Source organism: Bos mutus, chromosome 3 (genome assembly GCF_027580195.1).
Source record: "Bos mutus isolate GX-2022 chromosome 3, NWIPB_WYAK_1.1, whole genome shotgun sequence".
Taxonomy (NCBI): domain Eukaryota; kingdom Metazoa; phylum Chordata; class Mammalia; order Artiodactyla; family Bovidae; genus Bos; species Bos mutus.
The window spans coordinates 80900045-80927577 of NC_091619.1; the positions used below are offsets into that span (position 1 = coordinate 80900045).

General features: G+C 35.8%; 1 protein-coding gene across 5 annotated transcripts in view; it reads left to right on the forward strand.

Moving 5' to 3' along the window:
• The window catches only part of DOCK7 (dedicator of cytokinesis 7), a 191867-nt gene that overhangs the window by 138893 nt on the left and 25441 nt on the right, over positions 1-27533 (forward strand). For 3 of the 5 annotated variants that reach the window (XM_070367920.1, XM_070367919.1, XM_070367922.1), the window contains 11 exons: positions 3074-3256; positions 3361-3496; positions 7000-7096; positions 9844-9940; positions 10251-10385; positions 11339-11491; positions 17847-18005; positions 18647-18747; positions 20524-20716; positions 22654-22797; positions 25079-25210. In XM_070367920.1, coding sequence (XP_070224021.1) covers positions 3074-3256; positions 3361-3496; positions 7000-7096; positions 9844-9940; positions 10251-10385; positions 11339-11491; positions 17847-18005; positions 18647-18747; positions 20524-20716; positions 22654-22797; positions 25079-25210 — 1530 coding nt within the window. Of the gene's footprint in view, positions 1-3073; positions 3257-3360; positions 3497-6999; positions 7097-9843; positions 9941-10250; positions 10386-11338; positions 11492-17846; positions 18006-18646; positions 18748-20523; positions 20717-22653; positions 22798-25078; positions 25211-26751; positions 26767-27533 lie in introns of all 5 variants that reach the window. The other 2 variants (XM_070367918.1, XM_070367921.1) reach the window with 1 other exon arrangement.

Below are 27533 nucleotides of genomic sequence, written 5' to 3' on the forward strand. Positions count from 1 at the left end.
GACAAAATATAGAACACTGACTCCTCATTTTCTGTTGGATTGTCTGCCTTTGTTTATAATTTATAGTAGTTCATGTCAGGATTAAGTCCATTGCCAATTATAAGTGGTTCAAAGGTTTCTTTCTTTTTGTAACTTGCTTTTTCCACACACTTAATTGTGAATTTGGTGAATAGAGTGTCTTATTTTAACATAAGATTGTATTGAATCTATGGATCAGTTTTTGGAAAAATTAATATTTTTACACCAGTAAATCCCCAAATCCTTGAATATGTTAGATCTCCCCACTATTTGGACCTTCTTTGATGTGTTTATATACATAAACTTTTATAGCTTTTTACCAAGGAGGCCCAGAACATCTTTTGTAGGTATATTGTACGTCCTTGATATTTTAAAAGTATTTTAGTAATATTATAAAGTTATGCAGTATGATAATATATAATACACATATAAGTATATATATAACATCATTTTCTCATAGTCTCATAAATGTCATCTTTTTCATAAATTGTTTTCTAATTTCTGATTATCTTTTTTTTTTTGGCCATGCCCCATGGCTTGTGTGATCTCAGTTCTCTGATCAGAAATTGAATCTGGGCCATGGCAGTGAGAGCACCAAATCCTAACCACTAAACTATCAGAGAACTCCCTAATTGTTGATTGCTTTTGTGTGGACATAGAATTGATTTTGAACAATAATGTTTATTTCCAGAAGAATTGCTAAATTAATAACATAGGTGTAATTTTTTTTCCTATGTATACAATCATATCATCTATGAATAATGGCCGTTCATTTCTTCCTTTCAGTGTTTTTTCATAGCTTGTTTATGGGCTAGAATCTTGAGTGCAGTGTTAAATAGAAGTAGTGATAGTTGGCATCATAAAAGGGGAAGATTGCAACATTTTATTCTTAAATATAGGTGCTAAAGGTTTTGGTTTTGGGGGTTGGTTTTTTTTTTTTTTAATACCCTCTATTATATTATGGAAGTCCCCTTCTTGTTCTTAGTTTGCTAAGTTTACCTTTTGTGATTATGAATAGTTGTTGAGTTTTATCATGCTTTTTTGCACCATTGAGACTGTCATGTTATTTTGCTTTTTTATCTTGTATTTTTAAATCTTTCAATTGATTTTCTAGTGTTAAACCTACCTTAAATTCCTGAATTAAACTTAATTTTTTTGTGATTGTGTATTAATGGATTTGATTTGCTATATTTTAAGATTGTGTATCTGTGTTAGTAAGATCATAATGTTCTGTTCAGATTTTGGAATCAGGTAGTTTAGCCGATGAAAATGAGCTAGGGGATTTCCCATTTTATCTGTTCCCTGCAAATACTTGTTTAAAATTGAAATTATTTCTTCCTAGAATATTTGGAGAACCTGTGAGTGAAGCCATCTGTATCTGCAGTAATCTTTTTTGAAAGTGTTAAAATTATCTATGTATTTAATGATTGTAGGACTGTTCAAGTTTTCTATTTCTTTTTACACTGGTTTTTGTAAATTTTATTCTAGTAGAAATTTACTCAAATTTCTTGGCATACAAAATTGTTTCAAGTATCTTCCATGATTTTTAAAAAGTCTATAACATTTATAGTAGATGTAAACATTTTCATTTCTGTGACTGGCTTTTCCTATCTTTTGTCTTAAGTCAGTCTCAATAGAAATTTGTATATTCCTTTAGTTTGTATAAAGAACACATTTGGGGTCAATGCTGAGCCTCACTTTTGAATGTTTATTATTTACTTTTACTTTCTTTTGGTTTATACTGATGTTCTTTTTTCTAACTTCTTTAGATAGATGCTTAAATATTTACTTGCTAATTTTCACCCTTCCTTCTTTGATACTTATTTTAATTGTAAATATTTTCCATTAATTATTCTTCTAACTACATACTACGATTTATAGCTAACATTTTCATTATTTAATTCATGTAGTTGTATTTTGTCTTATATTTTTAAAGTCTGGTCTGTTCATTTTTGTCTTTCACTAGAATTTTTAAATTTATTTACATTTATGTAAAATCATGGCATCTGGTCCCATCACTTCATGGGAAATAGATGGGGAAACAGTGGAAACAGTGTCAGACTTTATCTTTTTGGGCTCCAAAATCACTGCAGATGGTGACTGCAGCCATGAAATTAAAAGATGCTTACTCCTTGGAAGAAAAGTTATGACCAACCTAGATAGCATATTGAAAAGCAGAGACATAACTTTGCCAACAAAGGTCTGTTTAGTCAAGGATATGGTTTTTCCAGTGGTCTTGTATGGATGTGAGAATTGGACTGTGAAGAAAGCTGAGAGCTGAAGAATTGATGCTTTTGAACTGTGGTGTTGGAGAAGACTCTTGAGAGTCCCTTGGACTGCAAGGAAATCCAACCAGCCCATCCTAAAGGAGATCAGTCCTGGGTGTTCTTTGGAAGGACTGATGCTGAAGCTGAAACTCCAGTACTTTGGCCACCTCATGTGAAGAGTTGACTCATTGGAAAAGACTCTGATGCTGGGAGGGATTGGGGGCAGGAGGGGAAGGGGACGACAGAGGATGAGATGGCTGGATGGCATCACGAACTCGATGGACGTGAGTTTGAGTGAACTCCAGGAGATGGTGATGGACAGGGAGGCCTGGCGTCTTTTTAAATTTACTTATTTTTTATTGAAGGGTAATTGCTTTATAGAATTTTGCTGTTTTCTGTCAAACCTCAACATGAATCAGCCATAGGTATACATATAACCCCTCCCTTTTGATTGTCTTCTTTAGATATCATAGTTTTTAATATAGGACCTACTTTTTAATAATAGAACCTTTTAGTTTTTCCCTTCATGTTTCCTGTTAACTTTTATTTACAGTCTTCTGTAAGCCCTGTAAATAATTTTCTGTTGCTAGGAAAGGTTAAGTTTCAGAACCTTAAGTATAAGATTATGTATGAGTTACACAAATATTGCCTAAATCAAATGGCTCTTTCAAAATATTTGATTTTAAAGTAATTACTTTCACATTGCTTTTAGAAGAAAACAACTGACAACTGAAAAAAAGAAGTGGTCTTTGATCATTCTGTCTCATTTTACTGCCTTCTATTTTCAGAGTGGCAGGCAACACACTACCTTTTCAGCAGAATCAAGTCGGAGTCTTTTGATCTGTCTGCTTTGGGTTCTCAAGAATGCAGATGAGACAGTTCTACAAAAGTGGTTTACAGATCTCTCAGTCCTGCAGCTAAACCGGCTATTAGATCTGCTTTATCTTTGTGTATCTTGCTTTGAGTACAAAGTAAGTGATCATTGTGCCATTGCAAAGAAGAGCAAGAGGGAACATAATGTGGAAAAGAAGAAAATTTCCTTACTGTGTCTTCTTTTCTAATGTTTAAATTTTAGGGAAAGAAAGTATTTGAAAGAATGAATAGTTTGACCTTTAAGAAATCAAAAGACATGAGAGCAAAGCTTGAGGAAGCTATTCTTGGAAGCATAGGTGCTAGGCAAGAAATGGTGCGCCGAAGCCGAGGACAGCTTGGTACGTACACAATGTCTTCTCCTTCTGGTGAGAATGTTTTCAGTTTCCTTGAACACTATTACAGTGATCATTTTTGCAAGTCTTCAGTGACAATTCTGCACTTTTAAAACAGTGTTTTAATGTAGCTGTGAATTAACTTGAATAGCCATGTCTTTGCAAGTTAGAATTCCTATTTAGAGTGAACATATTTCCAGTTTGCTCTGATCTCAGTTTGTTCTTCTAACCTTTGTGTGATTATTAATAGTTTCCCTTATTTTAAAAAATAGGTGTTTTTAAGAGCAGTTTTAGCTTCATAGAAAAATTGAGCTGAAAATACAGATATTTCCTATTTATCCTCTGTCTTCACACATGGATGACACCCCTCATTATTAGGTTTTCATATAGGAGTTGCCATTGCTTATCACAATTGATCAACCTACACGGATGCCTTATTATCATACAGAATCTATAGCTTACATTGTGGTTCTCTCTTGGCTGTACATCCTTTGTAACACGACTTTGTACTCTTAAAAGTTTCCTACTTTTGCAGTGAATTAATATATCCCATAGATAAGGCAAAGATATTGCCTATCTCAAGTGTCAGGAAGAGAAAATAATTTAGTTGCATATGAAGTCTGTTTCTAATCCCTGGTCTGCTACCCATTAGCCATATAATCTTGGCCAACCACTTAATCTTCCCACTTTCTCTTTCCTCATCCACTTGTGGTGGTTTGAGATTTTAAAAAGTAGTGTAACTAATTGATCTTATCATCTTTGTGGTGACTGTGTGTGTGTGTGTGTGTGTGTGTGTGTGTGTAAACATTTCGTAAATTGTGAAGTAGTAGTATTGCTGAAAACACCTTAAGGTCAAGGACATGGCTTAGTCATCTGTGTACATGACATATGCTAACAGCTCAATATATGTTGTTGACTTAAAATGTGATTGTATGTTTACATGAATATTTTATATGTGTTGTTTTTTGATTGGCCATTTAACTTAATGATCTTTTATTTAGGTAAACTTAAGTATATGCTATGTGTATATGGAATTTAATAATGAATAAGACAATTTTTGCCTTTGAAATTAATAGTGTTGTTTTTTCACTTTAGTTGTATAGAGTTTCAGTTCAGTTCAGTTGCTCAGTTGTGTCTGACTCTTTGCGACCCCATGGACTGCAGCACGCCTGGCTTATATCGTGTACCTATTGATTTTCTTTTAACTCATTTAATATGGACAACAACTCTATAAAGTATGAAAATTAACTTTCTAGGTCATTTAATTATATCAAACCTAACAAACAATTATCCTCATCTTTAAAATAAAACTCTCAGAGGTAAATAACTTGCCTAAGGTCATAAACTAAGTGACAGAACCAGGATCTTTTGACTTCTAATTTAGTGTTCTTTATATTATACCATAGCTCTTTCTAGGACTTACTGTTGAAAGGAATGGAGCTTTTAACAATATGTTTGTTACATTTTTAAACGTGTAGTCTTTGGACAGCTACCACTGTTTAAATGTAAGAAATGAAGTTCTGTATGTGGAAGCTAAAAAAAGTAAAACCACAAGTAAACCCCACTTTCCCCAAACTCATAGGTACAGGGAAGAGTTAGGTGCAGGGTATGGGTGGACAAAATGAGTGAAGGGAGTCAAAAGGTACAAACTCACAGTTTTCAAATTCTTTAAGTACTAGAGATGTAGCTTATAGCATGTTAACAAATGTATACTTGAAAGTTGCAAAGCGAGTACATCATAAGAGTTCTTTTCGTAAGAGAAAAACATTTGAAGCTACTCATGGTCATGGATGTTAACCAGACTTGTTGTGATGATCATTTTGTAATATATGCATGTATTGCATCATTATTTTATACACTGGAAACCAATATAATATTGTATGTCAATTGTGTCTCACTTTAAAAAAATAATTGAAGTTCTCATCTTCTTAAAATAATTCTGTTTGCAATTCTTATTTATATTTGGACACTTAATAAGCTAGATCACCTAATGATAGATGTTCTTAACTAAGGAGATGAGAGAAAGTTTCCTGAAAAAAAAAAATAAAGTTAATGATAATAATGAAGATAGATCACAGATACTTATGTTGTTAACTGTCTTAAGATAGACAGATCTTTTTGCTTTCTTTCACAAAATTCCTTAAAGACAGAGGTTTCAAAATTGAAGAAGTAAAGAGGGACAGAAAGAGAAGGAAAAGGAGGGAAAGCAGAAGGAATATCCGGACTAATCCTTTATTGTGTGTCAAATTATATTTGTTTTTCAGTATTTTTAGAATTTCTGTTTGAACTCTGCATTTTTACTTTCATTTTACTTTCCATCCTCCCAGCCAAAGTCTCTTGTTTTTCAAAGAGGAGGAGTAGTCTTCTAGTTGAAAGCTTGAAGTCATGACTTGATTCCGTTGTTTAAATATATGTATTTCTCCACAATTCTTAATGACTTCTCCGCTGCTGCCCCTTAAAGGAGCCCGTACCATTTACTCTGCCTTCTGTTTCTCTTGGGGGAGAGCCCCTCTGTTTTCCTCTCCTGCCTTCTGTGGACCAAAAGAAGTAATTACTTTCAGAACCTTCCTTAATTTGTAGCTTTTATTCTTGTGGTCATAAGTGCTGTGGAGAGAAATAAAGTAAATTAAGAGGAAAGGAAGTGGTGGAAAGTTGAGGAAGGCCTTTCAGCAGAGGTGATGAATAACTGGCCAGTGAAAATTTATGTGAAAAACAATCAGGTAAAAGGAGCAATCACTGTTGTGTACATCCTAAATCAAGAGCATATGTATTGAAACTACACACACATGCACACACACACACACACACACCCTAATGGTAGTATAAACAAAGGTGGAGAAAATAAAATCATATCATGCATAGTCTTATAAACCATGGTTAAGATTTTCAGAAAGTCAGAATTTAAAAGTTTGCTTATTTAAAAAAGTGTTTGGGTTTTTTATATTACATTTAGCAAATATATCCTGTAATTGTTGTGAAAATTTTTAATAAAAAGCACCATTGTCAGATTTTTCCACTTGTACGGAGGATAAAATGGCTGTGTTAATAAAATTATTAACATTATGTAGTATTTCTTTTTAAAAATTTTATTTATTTATTTATGGCTGTTCTGGGCACTTCGATGCTGCATGGGCTTTTGTCTAGTTGTGGTGAGCAGGGGATACTCTCCAGTTGCGGTTTGTGAGCGTCTCATTTCACTGGCTTTTCTTGCGTGGAGTGTGGGCTCTGGGGCGAGTAGCCCTCAGTAGTGCAGCACATGGGCTCAGTAGCTGCGGCTCCTGGGCTCTAGGGCGCAGGCTCAGTAGTTGTGGCGGGCTTAGTTGCTCTGCAGCATGTGGGATCTTCCTTGATCAGGAACCAAACCCATGTCTCCTGCACTGATAAGTGGATTCTTTACCACTGAGCCACCAGGGAAGCCCTGTAGTGTTTCTTATATGGTTGCAAATATACATGAATGCGGTCTAACTGAAATAACATTTTTAAAGAAAGTTTTGAAATTTGTTTGACAGAGAGAAGCCCATCTGGAAGTGCCTTTGGAAGTCAAGAAAATCTGAGGTGGAGAAAGGATATGACTCACTGGCGTCAAAACACCGAGAAGCTTGACAAGTAATAAACCTATTTTATCTTTTTGATGGGCTTGTTGAATTTCAAGTGCAAGAGGAAAACGATTACTTTCAGTGTTATTTTATATAATTAGGCATTCAAATTTTAGAAGTCAGAACAGTTATATTTAATTTTTCCATTTTGGATTAAAAACAATTTTGGGGAAGAATTTTTCATATGGTATAGTAAAGCTAAAGGTTACGTATTTCAATGTCACCTTATTTTCCCTAACAATCCCCCCTGGAAAATGGGTTGAGCAACTGTTTTTGAAATGTCACTATTTTAGGTGTCACACTGAAACTAAATATTTCAAGGATTATAAAAAATTAGAAAATCTTTGCTCTCTTAGAGCTTAAAATACAGTTAAAGACAAAACACTACAAGTCTTCTGTTTCCAGTATAGAGACAAACTAGGTACACTAACTGGCCACTCTATTGCCAAAAACAACCTAAAATGCACTTTCGTGAGTCCAGGATTCTAAAGGACTGCATCTTCATAAGGGGAACTGGAAATAAACCCTTCTCACTGCTCAGGTAACCACAGGTAAAATTGCTTGGCTTGAAAATTGCTTGGCATTGTGTCAGGGGGCTGCAATCTTTTCCTGATAATTTCTAATTTCAAATTGGCCCTCAGGTAACTTGATAGGCCCCTAAAACTTTGAGAATATAGTGACCAACTCATTTGGGTTTGCCTAGTACTCTTAATTTTAGCAGTGAATGTCCCAGGGACCCCCACCCCAGTCCTGTCCTAAATTGGTCACCCTGAGAACCATCTTCCATCCAAACTTTAGAGGATTCTCACAGAGAAGCTTTCAGAAATATTAGCTCTCCTACATGCTCAGTAGCTCAGTCATGTCTGACTCTTTACAACCCTGTGGACTGCATCCTGTGAGGCTCCTCTGTCTATGGGATTTCCTAGGCAAGTAGGAATTCCCTAGGCAAGAATACAAGGTTGCTGTTTCCTTCTCCAGGGGATCTTCCTGACCCAGGGATCGAACTCACATTTCCTGCTTGGCAGGCAGATTCTTTACCAGGGAAACCAGCTGTCCCACAGTAAAATCATAAAACACAGGAAGCAAGGCCCTATGGGAGCCAGCAGAGACAGAAGCAGCAGGATCAGTACCACATAGATAAGTTGAGGATTGTCAGAAACTGTCTTAGTCTCTTCAGGCTGCTATGACAAAATAACACGCACTGGGTCACTTTTAAATAACAGAAATTTATTTCTTACAGTTCTGAAGGCTGGGGAGTTCAAGATCATTACACCAACAGATTCAGTATCTGGTGAAGGCCCTTGTCTGGGTTTATAGGCTTCTTGCTGTTTTCCCTTATGGTTTAAGGACAAGGAAGTTCCTAGGGGCTTCTTTTATAGAGGCATTAATCTCATTCATGAGGGCTCTGCCTTGATTTTCCAATCACCTTCCAAAAGCTGCACCTCCTAACACCATTACCTTAGGCATTAGATTTTCATTGTATGAATTTGGCAGGAAAGACACATACTTGGACCAGAGCAGATGCTGTATATAACTGTGTTAAAAATTTTTAAAGTTTGAATGTCTGCTTTTCTGTCTTTTTGTCCAAGTCCATTTCTTTAATTATTTTTCCATATGTATTGTGTTTTTTAAAAATCACAAAGCACTGAAATACTATGTTGTTAGTATATTGCTTTACTTCTGCACTTGTGTTATGTGTTCTCTCTGCTTATCTTACTTTGTTTTAAGGAAGCCATTTCCTTTTTCTTGTTGGTATTTTCCTGATTCTTTTGGTTTAAACATCTTGTTTTTCATGTGTCTTCACAAAATCTCACTGGAATTTTAAGTTTGAACATTATATTTCTTTTCCAATTTAATTCTAATGTTGTATTTTCTCCTTAAATTTATAAAATGTAAATTCATAAACTGTTCTCTTTAGTGGTAGTAATAAAGATTCAGACTTTAATTAATAGCTAACTTTGAAAAGTTAGTATTTAATGTGTCCTTGTATTTTTGCTTTGATTTATATATATATATTTTTGGTCTATTTGGATGTAGTTTCCATATATGCATTGTGATTGAAATGTCAACTTTACTCATAAATCGTATATAGTCATTAAATTTTAATTAAATAATACTTTTGTAAATATTAGTATTCAAGTAAACCAGTTTATTACATCAAGTTTTATTTCTAATGAGTAATTCCATCCAGAATCTCACTGAAGAGTTACTCATTTTCCGTATTAAAACTTTTGTATCAGAAATTTGGGAAAATTAGACAAAACTTTATTTTTAAGAAAGTTCTGTTATCCTAAATAAATATGTTGAAAATCCTTGCAATGGTAACATGAGTACTAAACATTTCGGGTACTGCCTTACATGGAAGCAGCCCTAAATACAAGCCTATATAGCACCACCTAGTGTCTGTGCCGTGTAGAACACAACAATGTTTTCCTGTGTTTGCTGTAACTCGCTCTGAAAGCTAAGTGTTTATGCCTTTAGTGGCACTGTAGTACTGTAACGGGGTGAGAAAGTCTGTATTGGCATGTTTGACAAATGTAGATTAAAACAAAACATTTTTAAACATGCAGAATATTTTTCCTTAGTCACTTAATAACTTTGCACTCGGGCAACTATTGGAAAAACTCTCCCCCTGAAAAAGAAAAATGATTCCAAGGTTTTTTTTAATTTCTGTGCATCTTTAAGTATTTTGTGAATTTCAGATCTATTGGATTTTCTAAAAGATAAAATATAATTTTTTCTAATCTTTTGTTTTAGGTCAAGAGCAGAGATTGAACACGAAGCACTGATTGATGGCAATCTGGCTACTGAAGCAAATCTAATCATTTTGGATACATTAGAGATTGTTGTTCAGGTAAAAACACTAATTAGAGGAATTTAAACTAGTATAGATTTGGTAAGTTAGGGTTGGGGAAAAGTATTTATTGAACCATATAATTATATTTGCATATCAGTAGATCCTAAAAGTTATGTTCTTGCTCTTCTTTTTTTCTCATTTAAATTCTAGATTCCCCTTTTCTTATCAAAATCCCTTGCAGCTTCTTTTCCTTAAGGAGCTTGTAGATCTTACCTTATCTTTTTCCTATTAAAATTTTTATGTGTTAATTTTTACATGTTCTGTCTCTAACCAGATCACAGTTAACATCTCTGCTTTACAATTGCAGACAGTCTCTGTAACAGAATCCAAAGAGAGCATCCTTGGTGGGGTGCTAAAAGTGCTTCTGCACAGCATGGCCTGTAACCAAAGTGCAGTGTATCTGCAGCACTGTTTTGCCACCCAGAGAGCCCTGGTTTCCAAGGTGGGTTATTTTTGTGCCTGCTGTCTTGTCAGACCTTTCTTTACTAACATTGTCTACGATCACTTGATGCATTCATTGATTCTATCTTAAATATATTTATAGATAAAATTTTAGTAATAACCTAAGACTTGATTCTTCTTCGCCTTTCCTCTACTGTTTATTTCTTTTCTTATTTGGACTACCTTTAACCTGTTTTCTGGATTGAAAAAAAAAACAAAGAGTGGTTCTGATGTGGAGAAGGGCCTGAAATTAATAGCCTGTTTTAAATATTGGGCTTTTTGTGTGTTCATCTTATCTATTTCTTATTGATGTGAATTATCAAGAATTAGTGTGTCAGTTGTTCAGTCCATTGAAATTAGCTTATCCTAGGTAAATGGAAAGAAAAGTACTTGTTTTGTTTGTTTAACTACTTCAAATATTTATTTCCTATGTTTGTTTTCCTCTGAAAATCTACATTCTTAATCTTGAAGGTATCTATTTCATCTTAGTCATCTTATAAGATGAAACTTAGCCAGTGAAGATAACATATACCATTTTGTAATAGTAAGAACATTTCACGCTGTGCAGCAAAAAACTAACTTAATATTGTAAAGCAACTATATTTCAATAAAAATTAATAAAAAATTTTATCATTGACTTATTGTGTGTTACTATAGTACGTGTTTTATTCACATTATCTAATCTAAGGTAGTCTTACAGTCCCACATAGGTAGTATTATTAGGCCCATTTTATGGAAGAGAAAACCTGTCCAAGGTCACAGTACTAACATAGTCCATATTCGAACCCAGTCTGTCTAGTTCTCTGGTCCATTTTATTAACCAGCAGCAAATATTCTCTCTTAAACATGCTTTCAGTTCCTGGGCTAAACTAACAAATCTCTTCATCAGGTTATATTAACATATATGTGAAGCTCCTGCTACATAAATTCAGTGGTGGTATTGTTTCTTTACAGTTCCCTGAGCTCTTGTTTGAAGAAGAAACAGAGCAGTGTGCTGACCTCTGCCTCCGGCTTCTACGGCACTGTAGCAGCAGCATCAGTACCATACGGTCACATGCTAGTGCCTCCCTTTACCTGCTTATGAGACAGAACTTTGAGATTGGGAATGTAAGTGTTTCATTGTAGGATTGTATCTTTGGATTCATAATGAACTATAACTTCTGTAGGTATCTATTAAGTGGGTTTAGGGAGATGATAGCATTTTGAGTCTAATCTTAAGACTATTTCTTTTTCTCATTCTGGGGATAACATAAAAATCCAAATCTCCAGTTTTATTTTGTATACTAAGAATAACGTATAATAGTACAGATTTAAACTACAAGTGTATGTTGAGCGACTATAAATTGTAATTATTATCATTAAGTGAAGTGAAAGTACTAAGAAAAATTAAGTTTAAACATCTTTGCTCAGTATTTCATGATTATATGCCAGTCTTAGAAGAATTCCATGTCTTCATTCATGGTTTTTTATTTGATTATAGATTTATGTGTTGTATTTTTCCTAGCTTTTTGAGTCTAATGTTTAGTTCCTTTATTCTTACTCATGTAATTATTTAAGGTCTAGAATATTGCATTGTGCTCTTTTGATGTCTCATTGGTTCTAATACCTAGTATTTTTAGTATTCTTGGTTTCTATTCAATACATATTTTGTAATTTTAGTTTGTATTTTCATTTTAACCTGAAGTTTTAAAGTTTTGATGATGATGATGTTTAGTTGCTCAGTAATGTCCTACTCTTTGCGACCCCATGGACCAGGCTTCCCTGTCCTTCACCATCTCCCGGAGCTTGCTCAAACTGATGTTCATTGAGTCGATGATGCCATCAAACCACCTCTTCCTCTGTCATCCCGTTCTCCTCCTGCCTTCAATTTCTCCCACCATCAGGGTCTTCTCTAATGAGTCAGCTCTTCGCATCAGGTGGCCAGAGTATTGGAGCTTCAGCTTCAGCATCAGTCCTTCCAATGAATATTCAGGATTGATTTCCTTTGAGATTTACTGGTTTGATTTCCTTACAGAGTTTAAAAGTTTTGATGATAATTTTTGGTTTTTGTTTGTTTTCTGGCTATCCTGTGGCTTGCAGGATCTTAGTTCCCAACCAAGCTTGAACCCAGGCCCTCAGTAGTGAAAGCGTGGAGTCCTAACCATTGGACTGCCAGGGAATTCCCAGTAATTTTTAGTTTTACTGCAGAGTGATCATAGTACAATTAATATGTCTCCATTTTGGTACTGTGGATGTGTGTGTTTGTGTATTCAAACATAAAATGTTTTTATAAATGTTTTACACAAGCATTTAAAAAGAAGGGGTACTTTATTTTCGTCTCTTTGGTTGACTAAAGGAGATGATTTAAAGCCTACATATTGTCTATTTCTCCTTTTGGTCTTATTTGGTAAAGTGATATTCGTAACTGTTTGGTATATTGATAACTACTATTCGTAACAATTGTATCTTACTATGAATTATTCCCTTTAGAATTGAAAAAGACTCTGAGATGGCTTAATTTAAAATTTTTATATTTTTGACCTGACTTCTGCCTTGTGTAGTATTGACCTCTACTTTCCTTCTAATTTGAATGTGGCTCAGGTTATCTTTGCCTGTCCTTTCTTTTTCACTTTTTTGAATCACTTTATTTTAAATGTGTGTCTCATCTACAACATAGAGTTGGGTTTTGCTTTGTAATTCAGTTTCTAAGTTGAATTAAACCTTTCATACTTGTTATTATATCAGCTATATCCTGCATTTGTGTTGTATTATTCTGTTATGCTTCCCCACTCCTCTCCTTAAAAAATTTGTTGGTTATTTTCATCTTGTACATAGTAAGTTCGCCTTAAAGTTTATACTGCTTTAGTGGTTACCTTTATAATTATGTAGTACCTTCAGTCCTCTATTTCTTTAATCATACATTCTTAGTGGAGGCAGTATTGTCACCAGCCTAGTGGGTATTGGTTCTTATCTACCACAGTGGCTTCCCTTGAGTCCTTATATTTCTGTTTTTTTTTCCTTCCTAAAGTTAATGGCTTCATAAATTTTTTATAATTCAAAGTAAAATATTTTAATTAGAATTTTCATCTGTTTCATGACCACATTTTCCTATTAAGTATTCTTTATCTGGTATTTCACTGATCTTCTTTACCTTTTTGTTACTCAGCATAGAATGAAGCAGTTTATATTGGCCTAGGTATTTGTAGGACAGTCTATTTCTGTCCAGCCCTATGAGATTTTTTGGTTGTTTTTTCCTCAAGACAGATAGTTTTATCACTTCAAAGTGAGTTTCTTATTTAAATTTAAAAGAAGTGTTTTTCCCATTATTTCTTATATCTGCACCCTAGGATTCCTCACTATTTGCTATCCCCTCCTTACCTTCCATTGAAGCTGCTTCCTATTTAGCTTGTCTTGGCAGCCATTATGCATTTTTATACTGTGTAGATTATATCAGTCTCCTCATTTTGCTGAAATAGAGTTTATGAACTTTTTTTTCTATTTGTCTTTTATTTTTATATGAAATGCAGAAGAATAGGAACTTGCTATCTCACACTGTCCTATTTTTACTGGAAGCCAAGTCTTCTCTCCTAATTCAGAACAAAGAATCTAGTTACTTTATAGATCTTATTTAGTTTTGGAAATGAGTCCCTAAAATTTGACTACACTTGGAGTTTTCCTCCGTTATTTTAGGAAAGCTTTATGTTAATACAGGAGGATTTAAAATGGATAATTTATCATGTTAATGTCATGTGCTGCTGCTGCTGCTAAGTCACTTCAGTCGTGTCCGATTCTGTGTGACCCCGTAGACGGCAGCCCACCAGGCTCCCCCGTCCCTGGGATTCTCCAGGCAAGAACACTGGAGTGGGTTGCCATTTCCTTCTCCAATGCATGAAAGTGAAAAGTGAAAGTGAAAGTTGCTCAGTCGTATCCATTCCTAGCGACCACATGGACTGTAGTCCACCAGGCTCCTCCATCCATGGGATTTTCCAGGCAAGAGTACTGGAGTGGGGTGCCATTGCCTTCTCCGGTCAATGTCATGTAGTACCTCTAAAAAGGAATAGGTGATTTATACCTGACACGATTTTATACAGATTGTATATTCAAGAGATGTATTGAATTGTGTTCTAGGTACTGTGGTAGGCATCAGGCAAACATAGATAAAAGGAAACTTATTTTAAAATAGCTTGGCATCTACTAGGGTAGGAGATGAACAGGTAATGTTCAGCTAGTAATAGTAAGAACCTACTTTAGATGGTTTTGTGAGGATTATATAACTTAATATTAGGTAACACACTTATTATATCAGTAACTGGCTCTGAGCAAATGTTTAGTATGTATTTACTGTTCATACACTGAGAGGTAAGCACAGGGGACTATATAAGCACAGAGAAAAAGAGCTCTCAAGGAGGGTTTCAGAAAGAGGAGATGCTTGAACTAAGGATGAAGAATTGCCCATGCAGATAGAGAAGTAGTGGGTAGACTTTTTAGGTAACAAAAATGGCACGTATGTAATTTGAAAGGCATTGAGACGAGAGAAGGAAACAGGCAAACAGAGAAGGAAACTTTTTTAGCGCTTCTTAATTATTATGGCTCAAAGAGAGAGTAATAAAAGATAAAATTGTAATTGAAATGTTTAGACTAAGCTGTCATAGGACAGATACCTGTTTATCACTGTACTCAGTTCCAACCATGTAGTTTGGCAGGTTTATTTGGTCAAATACATGAATTTTATCTGCTGTGATAAAATAAAAGCTGTGAGCAGCCATTAAAGTATTTTAAGAAGAAGGCTGAAATGTACATTCAGATTTACATTTTACAAAAATTTCCCTGATGCTACTTAGGGGGTAAGGAAAAAGAAAGATTGCTTAGGAAGTTGTTGGAGTAATCCAGGTAAGAAATGATAAGGGCATAAAGTAAAGCAATGGCATTGAGAATGGAGAAAGAACAGATTGACACAGATTAGATGATGTAGATTGAGTTTATAGTATGAGTAATGAATGGGCAGAATGGCTATGGAATGACTCCTGGTTTGGGGCCTGTGTGACTGACTGCAATAGTAGCACCATTTATTTAATCAATAGGACAGACTTCATTTTCTTGGGCTCCAAATCACTGTGGGTGGTGAGTGCAGCCTCAAAATTAAAAGATACTTGCTCCTTGGAAGAAAAGTAATGTCAAACCTAGACAGCCTATTAAAAAGCAGAGCCATTTCTTTGCCTGGAAAGGTCCATATAGTCAAAGCTATGGTTTTTCCAGTAGTCATGTACAGATGTGAGAGGTGGACAATAAAGAAGGCTGAATGCTGAGGAATTGATGTCTTCGAGCTGTGGTGCTGGAGAAATTGAACCTGAAGCTCCAATAGTTTGGCCACCTGATGGGAAGAGCCAACTCATTGAAAGAGACCCTGATTCTGGGAAAGATTTTAGGCAGGGGGAGAAAGGGATGACAGAGGATGAGATGGTTGGAGGGCATCACTCCCTAACTCAATTGACATGAGTTTGAGCAAGCTCCAGGAGATAATGAAGGACAGGAAAGCCTGTCATGCTGCAGTTCTTGGGGTTGCAAAGAGGTGGACACCACTTAGGGACTGAACAACAACAAAGGTTGTCACTGATAACCTCTTAAAAGTGGTTTCATACTGGGGAATAGTGAAATGGAAATGAATTTACACTAAAAAAGGAAGAATGTAAACTCTTACAGTCATCATTCCAAAGAATATACCTTTACGTTACTTTGTACAGGATATGACTTAAGTTATACTTTTATCATAACAGTGGACATAATTAAATCAGGTAGAGTGTAGTGACCACATCTGACACTTAAGAATTTTGTGATGTTGGTCAAGTTCTTTAACGTCATCTGTAAAAATGGTGTTATTGTTAATAACATATACCTCATAGAAGGTCGGAGAAGGCGATGGCACCCCACTCCAGTACTCTTGCCTGGAAAATCCAATGGATGGAGGAGCCTGGTGGGCTGCAGTCCATGGGGTCGCTGAGAGTCGGACACGACTGAGCGACTTCACTTTCACTTTTCACTTTCATGCATTGGAGAAGGAAATGGCAACCCACTCCAGTGTTCTTGCCTAGAGAATCCCAGGGACGGGGGAGCCTGGTGGGCTGCCATCTACAGGGTTGCACAGAGTCGGACACAACTGAAGCGACTTAGCAGTAGCAGCAGCAGCAACATAGAAGGTCAATGTAAAGTCTAGGCACAACTTCTAATTCAAGTCTAACCCACAATTTTTTTTTCAACCTTGTTTTGTAGGCTGTTATCACAGGAAGATTCTAAGCTTAATGTCCATTTAAAAACAGGATTTCAGTATTACACATTTCATTCAGTTCAGTTCAGTTCAGTTGCTCAGTCATGTCCAACTCTTTGTGACCCCATGAATCACAGCATGCCAGGCCTCCCTGTCCATCACCAACTCCCGGAGTTCACTCAGACTCACATCCATCGAGTCAGTGATGCTATCCCGCCATCTCATCCTCTGTCATCCCCTTCTCCTCCTGCCCCCAATCCCTTCCAGCATCAGAGTCTTTTCCAGTGAGTCAACTCTTGGCATGAGGTGGCCAAAGTACTGGAGTTTCAGCTTTAGCATCATTCCTTCCAAAGAAATCCCAGGGCTGATCTCCTTCAGAATGGACTGGTTGGATGTCCCCGCAGTCCAAGGGACTCTCAAGAGTCTTCTCCAACACCACAGTTCAAAAGCATCAGTTCTTCAGTGCTCAGCCTTCTTCACAGTCCAACTCTCACATCCATACATGACCACAGAAAAAACCATAGCCTTGACTAGATGGACCTTTGTTGGCAAAGTAATGTCTCTGCTTTTCAATATGCTATCTAGGTTGGTCATAACTTTCCTTCCAAGGAGTAAGTGTCTTTTAATTTCATGGCTGCAGTCACCATCTGCAGTGATTTTGGAGCCCCCAAAAATAAAGTCTGACACTGTTTCCACTGTTTCCCCATCTATTTCCCATGAAGTGATGGGACCATATGCCATGATCTTCGTTTTGTGAATGTTGAGCTTTAAGCCAACTTTCTCACTCTCCACTTTCACTTTCATCAAGAGGCTCTTTAGTTCTTCTTCACTTTCTGCCATAAGGGTGGTGTCATCTGCATATCTGAGGTTATTGAATTTCTCCTGGCAATCTTGATTCCAGCTTGGGTTTCTTCTAGTCCAGCATTTCTCATTATGTACTCTGCATATAAGTTAAATAAGCAGGGTGACAATATACAGCCTTGACGTATTCCTTTTCCTATTTGGAACCAGTCTGTTGTTCCATGTCCAGTTCTAACTGTTGCTTCCTGACCTGCATACAAATTTCTCAAGAGGCAGGTCATTTCATTACTTTTTCAAAAATATTTTTCCTAGAATGATGTTTTATACTAACTTTTTCTTTATAGGAAGTTAAAAAAAATAGACATTTCCCCTTTAAGCTTTCCTTTATTAAATATTTGCCTGGCAATTTCTCTGTTACAGAATTTCGCCAGGGTTAAAATGCAGGTAACCATGTCACTGTCTTCCTTGGTGGGCACATCTCAGAATTTTAATGAAGAATTCTTAAGACGTTCTTTAAAGACTATACTGACATATGCTGAAGAAGATTTGGAATTGAGGGAAACAACATTTCCTGATCAGGTCAGAAATGCTACTTTTTACAGCATGAACTGAAATAGGAATTGTAAATAGGCATTTCCCAAATTGTTAAATCAAACTTTAGTTTTTCCTGGCAGAACCTATATTTTTCTTTAGATCCATATGTGTCATAGATAGGACTGAATCTCTGTTTTAATAAGCCACCCTTCCTTCTCATAATGGTTAATATTTTTGGTGTTTAATTCTGTGAATTTGTACCAGAAAGAACACTAGACTTAGTCAGTATGGATAAACAAAAAACTTTATGATGAAAGTGTTCCCACTGATTTGTGAAACAGTAGTTTGCCTCAAAAACTAAGTTTATAGAAACTACCTTTTGAGAAAATCTGAAAATCAGAAAGAATTTTGTTTTGTATTCTTTATATCCGTATATGTTTTTTATTTCTACTAGTAGTTCTACTTGTTTCTGGGTGAGAGAAGTGAAAAAATAGTTTGCTGATGAATTTGTGTAAAATTTACTCCTTGCCCATCTTACTTCAGCATACCCACACTCTAAAAAACTTCATCAAAATTGTTTGTTTTGAAAGCTTTAGATTTCAAATCTGAAATATCTTTCAAACTAATTTAATGGTTGTGAATAAATGACAGCTGAAGAATGTTTTTCATGTAATTCTCTGCTACAGGTTCAAGATTTGGTTTTTAATCTCCATATGATCCTTTCTGATACTGTTAAAATGAAGGAACACCAGGAGGATCCTGAAATGTTAATTGATCTAATGTACAGGTAGCATTTGTTTAATTCACTTATACCTTGTATTGTTTTTAGCTGCTTAGCTGTGTCCACCTCTTTTTTGACCCCATGGACTGTAGCCCAGCAGGCTCCTCTGTCCATGGGATTTTCCAGGCAAGAATACTGGAGTGGGCTGCCATTTCCCTTTCCAAGTTAAATTCCTGACCCAGGGATCAAACCCACATCTCCTGCAATAGCAGATGGACTTTTTACCACTGAGCCACCTGGGAAGCCCTATGTCTTGTATAATGGGGCTTAAGTTAATATGATACACAGAAAACATGAGTTTACAAGAATACAAAAATTATTTGTCATTTTCTAACGGTAATTAAAACCCCTCCAGTATATTCTTGCCTGGGGAATCCCATGGACAGAGGAGCCTGGCAGGCTATGGTCCGTGGGATGCAAAGAGTCAGACATGACTGAAGCGACTTAGCAAGGCATGGTAATGGTAATTAAAAATCAAAATGTGCTTTATCAGATCCCCTATGACACTTCTTTTAAGAATTATGAATAATTGTTCAGTGTATTTGTTGATTATCAAAAACAAGATTTTTAAAATAATGACATAGTTAAGACCTTGGCATCCTGGGCCCTAGAGTTCCTACGAAGGCTGAAGACCCACGTTTTAAATGTAAAAATTAGTTCTTTAAGAAGAAAACATAGTGTATTAATACTTTATTACAACATTAATTTTACTAATGTTAGACATGGTTTTTGCCTATCAGATCAGATCAGATCAGATCAGTCACTCAGTCATGTCTGACTCTTTGCGACCCCATGAATCGCAGCACGCCAGGCCTCCCTGTCCATCACCAACTCCCGGAGTTCACTCAAACTCACGTCCATCAAGTCAGTGATGCCATCCAGCCATCTCATCCTCTGTCGTCCCCTTCTCCTCCTGCCCCCAATCCCTCCCAGCATCAGAGTCTTTTCCAATGAGTCAACTCTTGGCATGAGGTGGCCAAAGTACTGGAGTTTCAGCTTTAGCATCATTCCTTCCAAAGAAATCCCAGGGCTGATCTCCTTCAGAATGGACTGGTTGGATCTCCTTGCAGTCCAAGGGACTCTCAAGAGTCTTCTCCAACACCACACTTCAAAAGCATCAATTCTTTGGCGCTCAGCCTTCTTCACAGTCCAACTCTCACATCCATACATGACCACAGGAAAAACCATAGCCTTGACTAGACGAACCTTTGTTGGCAAAGTAATGTCTCTGCTTTTGAATATGCTATCTAGGTTTCTTTCATAACTTTCCTTTTATTGGGTATTTTTAGAATTTTGTAATTCCTATTGTATCTTCAAAGATATAAGTAAAGCTTGACTTTTTCTTTGCCATTTGACCTTCATTTTTTACAGTTTTGGAGTTTCTTAAAGACAAGAATAAAATATTTCCCTTAAAATTAAGATGATACAAGGAAAGAATCTTTTATAAATTTTTTCCTTGAATATAAAACTTATTTAGAGCCCCATAATAAACATGTAAATTCCTAAATGTTCCATTACTGATTGTTTCCTTAAAGGGCAGATTTTCATATAAAATATCTTTTTTTTTAAGCTTCCCCTACCCCTGCCAAAAAAACCTGATACTCACCATTCCATGGGCCCACAATTATTTCTCTAAGCACACTCAAAAGCATGTTCATACCACCCAAAAACTTGTCTTGATAGGTTGTGTTCAGTAATAGAAGCCTACACACTAAACAAGCAATTAGAACTCCCTTCCAGATTAGGAAGGAAATGCTAATTGAGAATTTCTGTTGTAACTAGAATTGCCAAGGGCTACCAGACCTCTCCAGATCTGCGGCTGACCTGGTTGCAGAACATGGCTGGCAAACACTCGGAGCGCAGCAATCATGCTGAAGCTGCCCAGTGCCTCGTTCACTCAGCAGCGCTTGTCGCTGAATATCTGAGCATGTTGGAGGACCGGAAGTATCTTCCCGTGGGATGTGTAACATTTCAGGTAGGAATCTGCCTTAATCAAGGTATGTCCTTTTTTGGATTTAACTTTTCTCACTGCTGTTTATATTCATTTAGCTTATAATGAAAGCACAGACTGAAAGTGATGCTTCACAAGAAGAATTAATATTTCACTATCACTTTCATTAATATGTTTTTAAAGAGTATTTCTTGTTAATTCTCTTCCATGTTTTCTTACCTGTATATTATCAGTGCTGTGTAAAGTATATTTATTCTCTTTGCCTTCATAGCATGGGCCATAGCATGCTATGGACTTCATAGCATCTATGAAATACATTCAAAATATTGAAAATCAGGATAGTGGACACTCTTCATTGGCTTTTAATTAAAATACCAGGTAAACCAGCATTCTCCATAATTTATGCTTATATAAAATATGCTAAGATATGACTCAGAGATGATAGTTTATGCTCTAGTAGGGCTACATACCTCTGACCCACTGGCTGAATTCTTTGTCTACCAAGAGTCAATTATGCTTTTCTTTTCTTCAAAGCCTCTTAATTCCAGTTATGGGAAGTTATAAAAATTATTTAAATATTATGTTCTCTGATAAATCAACATACAAAAAGAAAGTGAGTTATTGTTTCCATGAAAATTATTAATAAGCTGAATATTTTGCAAAGAGATCAAGACAAATAGAAAAAGATTGAGGGAAAATCTCCAAGAAATCTAGGATAATTTGATAATCTCTTAAGTTCAAGTTTTTACTCTAAAGAAACCAAAATTGAAAATCTTAAATGGAGGTTACACTGTGGGTATTTAGTCAAAAGAGATTACATGGAACTCTGATCTTGAGACCCATGCACAAAGAAAAGGCCTTAGATCTACTTCAAGAAATTGACAAATGTGTGACTATCTAGGTTCAAATAAAATATTTAAGGTATGTATGTATCATTTCCTTTTCAGAAGTAATGACAGATCCCAATCTCGTTGGATAAGAGGGCTTTTTATTATACCTGAGTGTTTTCATTAATTTGATGTATGTTAGGCAACCCTTGGCAATGGCACCCAACTCTGGTACTCTTGCCTGGAAAATCCCATGGATGGAGGAGCCTGGTAGGCTGCAGTCCATGGAGTCACTGGGAGTGAGACACGACTGAGCGACTTCACTTTTCACTTTCATGCATTGGAGAAGGAAATGGCAACCCACTCCAGTGTTCTTGCCAGGAGACTCCCAGGGACGGGGGAGCCTGTTGGGCTGCCGTCTATGGGGTTGCACACAGTCGGACACGACTGAAGCGACTTAGAAGGCAACCCTTGGGAGAAGGCAATGGCAACCCACTCCAGTACTCTTGCCTGGAAAATCCCATGGACGGAGGAGCCTGGTAGGCTGCAGTCCATGTGGTCGCTGAGAGTCGGACACGACTGAGCCACTTCACTTTCACTTTTCACTTTCATGCATTGGAGAAGGAAATGGCCACCCACTCCAGTGTTCTTGCCTGGAGAATCCCAGGGACGGCGGGGCCTGGTGGGCTGCCATCTATGGGGTCGCACAGAGTCAGACATGACTAAAGCGACTTAGGAGCAGCCGCAGCAGCAGCAGGCAACCCTTGAGACCATTTTTGTATCTCAGTTTCCCTGATAGGGAGTTTTAACAACATGAATTAAATTAAAAATAAACACTGTTTAAGTCACTTTAGGTGTTCTATGTCATATTACAATTTTCCTTAGCCCATGATTTTTAAAAATTTTCTTACAACTTTTTATTAATGGAAAAGTTAGATAGCAGTGGTGTTACATTTTATTGTCATCTTCACAATACAAGAAGTTTTTGGAGATTTGTCTGTTAGCTTTGCATTGACTACCCCCCCTTTTTTTAATAAGCCGATAGCTGTATTTCATCTTCAGTTACTTCATATATATCATTCATGTTAATAAATTAATTCCATTTCACAAACCTAAACATTTTTTTCCTCCTAGAATATTTCCTCTAATGTTTTAGAAGAATCTGCAGTCTCAGATGACGTGGTATCTCCAGATGAAGAAGGTATCTGCTCTGGAAAGTACTTTACTGAGTCAGGACTTGTGGGATTACTGGAACAAGCAGCTGCTTCTTTCTCTATGGTAGATGACTCTTGTTCATTTCTTCCCACAATTATGTACTTCTTAGTTATTAGTGACATGTATATTTATGCTTTCTGCTTATGACTGTGCTTTTCATTTATGATAATTTTCTCTAAATATATTAAGAACTCTCTAGTAATGGATTTTCTTTTCACATTCATCATTGCTTATTCCTTTTTATTTTAATAGTCTGTCACTTCCTCCAGTGTTTTTCATCTGCTTGTTTGGGAACCAGCACTTAGTCTATAAGAGTTTTGTTTTTTTTTAAAGAAAACTTTTACCACCAAACATTTTCTAAAACCTTAAAAAAGCCTCTGGTGCTCAGGAAAGTTATGGCCTCTCACCGGTTTGTTGGCATAATGAGCTCTATTGGGTAGACATTGAAGTGGTATCAGGAACTTTATGAACTGCGTCCTAGATCCCTCGTCTGACTTCCCTACCATGCTAGAAGTCCAGTCCTTGTCCCTCCCCATCTGTATATGAAGAATTGAAGCAGTCATGTGGATCAGAGATGCGATATTTATTGGTGAAGGAAAAAAAATAGCTTGCTGAATCCTTGCTTACTTTCTTGAGCCATGTTGATAGCATCACCTCCTTTCTGTGAGTTTCCTGATGAGTGTTCAGTGTCCCAGCACCAAGGTTTGCAAGACAGTGAGGTCCATGTTAGGGTAAAAGGGAAGCCTGATGTAAAGTACTGTTTCCTGATGTAGTTAAGTAATAGTCATTACTTCCCCATACTGTTATTGGGAATCGGTTGTTGCTTCTCCTGGCCTTAACCCTACCCAGCAATATGTTGGTTATGGGTATTGATTTAGGAGACGTCTAGCCCCTTTCTCTGCCATCTTATTAGTTAAGCACTTAATAGTTAAAGCACTTTAGGCACAAATTACTCAACCTAGCGGGGCCTTACTTTTCTTATCCATTAAATGCATCTAATAATAGTATGTACTTCAAGGACTGCTGTCAGGATTAAATGAATTAACCTATGTAAAGTGCTAATCACAGTGCCTGGCTCCAAGTAAGTTTTAGTACGTTTGCTGTTACCATCCTCTCATCATTATAGGCACTTAGAAGTAACTCATGTAAAAATGATTCTGAGACTCAAAGAACATTAGGTGTTTGTCCTCTTTAAAATTTCTTGTTTTTCAAGACCTTGATTGTCCTGATTCCATTCCCAGATCTCTATTCCTTGAGCTTCAGTTTAAGGGATCTGAACTAGTAGGGAAAAAAGTTTTTACTAGTAATGGAATATTCTCTGTATATGTGTGTAATTTTAATAATTCACAGCAGTGAATTTAGATTGGGTTACAGTGGCTTATGTTACAGAAGCCTTTATTTTGCAATAGCATTTAATTATGAATTTCATTCTTTTTCAGTTTATCTATTTAATATTAATTAAAATAATTACTGGGATATTTTAGTTAAACTGAATATATTTTACTATTGCAGCTACATGATTGCTTAAATATACTCCTGTGAGCTGACTAGAAAATACAAGAACCATATGTTTATTTTCTTGGGAAAATGCTGATTTGTGAAGCAATGGGAACTTAGTGACTCTTGGAAAATATCTCTTTTCCTTCACCACAGCCACCAATCCATTACAAGAAAAGGGGATAGCAGTATAAACATGTTTTGTCACTCACTCTGATTATAATCAGAGCAACACTTGGCCAACCACTAGTAAACCAAAACGCCTACTTGAATAAAATCTGGTGGCTCAGAATCTTCTTACGCTTTGTTAAAGATCAGTGATTTTTCCATAGGAGAGTTCCCTTAAGATTTTCTGTGCCAATTTAATATTTGGGGAAAGTTAATAATATTAGTGTCCTAGGAAGCAATAGGTTTATGTGATATTTGTGTATCTGTGACTTGTAGTAATTGGGTTTCTATGTCTCTGCTCTGAATTTGTTTCTGCAAAAGTTTATATGCACATATAAGGACACACACATACACACATTTATTTTAGTTAAGTAATTACTGAGTAGTAAAAGCAGAATGTCCAGTTCAAATTATATAAAAGTATAAGTATACATATATGTACATGTGTGTATTTTAAATACAAAAACACAGATACACACATATGTTTTCACGCAATAGAAGAGATAATATATTGTGCAAAATTATTTTATTAGGTCTTAATCAAATTAAAAATCAGTAGCATTTGTTTTTATGTCCTATTGGAAAATACTAGTATTGCCTTGGAAATATTGTGAGTTCATAAACTGCAATTCACTCTCTTGTCGATGTAAAAGAAAGCAATCTCTTATTATTTTTATAGGCTGGCATGTATGAAGCAGTTAATGAAGTTTACAAAGTACTTATTCCTATTCACGAAGCTAATCGGGATGCAAAGAAACTATCCACGATTCATGGTAAACTTCAGGAAGCCTTCAGCAAAATTGTTCATCAGGTAACAATTGTACTTTCTAACTTCAGTGTAAGTGGAAAAAACTGTCTACAAGCTTTAGTGTTCCTTTGTACTAATGTCAAACTAGATCCCATGAAATGACCATTTTAATCAAGTTACAAATGAACAGTGTCAAAATGATGGTTCATGGCCAAAGCAAGACTCATTAACAACAATTAATTTAACCTAAAGTAGATTATGATCATCATAACCTTCCCACATAGCTTCTCTTTTTTCTTCACTTTTTTGAATTATTACTAGTTGCTAATTTTTTTTTTAGTTGTGAGTTACTTTCTGTTTCACAGTGTGGGTAATAGTTATGAATTTGATTTTTTAAGTTGATTTCTGTTCATTTTTTGCCAAAATGTTGTTATATTTAACTTTTTATTAAATGATATGAAAGCTTAATAAATTCCTAATATTTTTAATGATTTCAACTGAACTTTTAACTTTTTTCCAGATATTTTTATTCAGTCATCCTCTGACATATTTCTAATGTAAAAGTAATATTTAGTGAAAATAACAAATGGTTGTATTTATTTATTTATTTGATTATAATAGTATGATGTCAGTACTTATTTTTACTTCATGGGATCCACATATTATCTTTAAAATTAAAATAAGCTTGGTTTAAAATGAAGTAGACTACTAGCAGTTGATTTCCCTGAAGCTAAGTCGTTGGCTCCATTGAAATGCTCTGAAACGTTATGCTAAGGGTCCTCCTCCTCCACTCTTCTGCTTCCTTTCCTGTGCTACCTGTGCTGTTGTCTGCTATTGCCATCACCTAAGAATTGAAGTATAGTATTGTTTTTCCACTTTCGCGTGCAGTATTAGTCCCACTTTATTGTCTTACCAGCTTGACTTCCTCTTTCTTGCCATGGACTAAGCTGTTCTAGATGAATTGATATAATCTGAAAAACGTAGTCTTAAATAGGGCTGCTATCCTGTTAAGCCAGGATTTTATTGTCATTTAATAAAATATTGGAGTTGCGAAAGATCATTAGAATTCTGGATCATAGCAGGTGGGTCTTTTTATAATCAGTTATACTGTTACATCTCATCGCAGCTTCCCATATGTTACACAAATTGCAGATTACACAGGTCAGGCCTGGAACATCTAGAGCCAGCAGCTTCCAAGAAACTTTCATCCATTTGTATCAAAGACATTTGGGCAAAATTTCAGTTTCTATTCCGGCTTACCCTGGGTACTTCAGTGAAGTGCAGCTCCCGTTAGTTAGTGATCTAATTTAGACACAAATGAAACAAGCACTTAGCTTTCTTTCCCCTAAATTTGTACTTTTTTACTTATTAAAGTTTTAAATGGTGAAATTTTAGCTTCTAGGTTTTGAACAAGCAATTTATAAAATTATCATAGGTCTTAAGCAAAGGAATATGGTGTTTAAAATACCCAATAGTGTTTTCTGTATGGAGAAGAATTTATGGTATATGGTTTCTTACACTACTGAACTTCCTTTGGCTTTTTTTTGTTCTTTTTAAACAGTTTTTTTTTATGACTTGCCCTTTTTCACTTTTTTATTATACAGAGTACTGGCTGGGAGGTAGGTAATGTTTTAGTTAGTTAAAGACACTAATAGATTGATTTGATCAGATTTCTTATGCCAATGCTTTGCCCACATGTGCTAGCTGTGGGCATTCTGTTGCTGTCTGCTGTCAACTGAATTCATTAACCAAAGAAATTTTGTTAAAATACTGTAAGTTATGTTAAGAAATTTGTTATTAAGAGGTTGTAGGCAGTGCATGGAAATCCATATGTTACACTAATGATATTCTTTGGTAAATGAGCCACTTTGTCATCACTTCAGTTTGTTTTTATCCTTTGAAGCATTTTCTTTCATCAACATTTACACACAAGATTTCCTTTGTTTAACCATATTGTTTCACCTCATTCTACAGAGGTCGATTTATGTGTTATTGCTCAGAGGTGTAAATATAAAATATTTCATCTGATCTAAGATGCTATCAATTGTAACATATCCCATTATTTCACATTCCTTTAAGAAAGATTAGAAAAACAAACAATCCCTGTGTATTAAACTCCAACATCCCATCAGTTGAAAAATGAATGCCAACTACAGAGATACTAAAATATGGGCAAAAAAATGTGCATCTTGGAATTGATAAGAGTATGTTAACCTGATCTTGAGTCACTTCACCTTGAGTATAAGTACTACTGAGGAATGAAATTCACTTTTGTCATTTTGATTTTGTTGGGGGGAGGGAAAACAGATTGAGAGAACTTGAAGTTTAATTTGACCTCATTTTCTGACAATGTTTGATAATTGTGTTCAATGAAGACTGTGTGTGC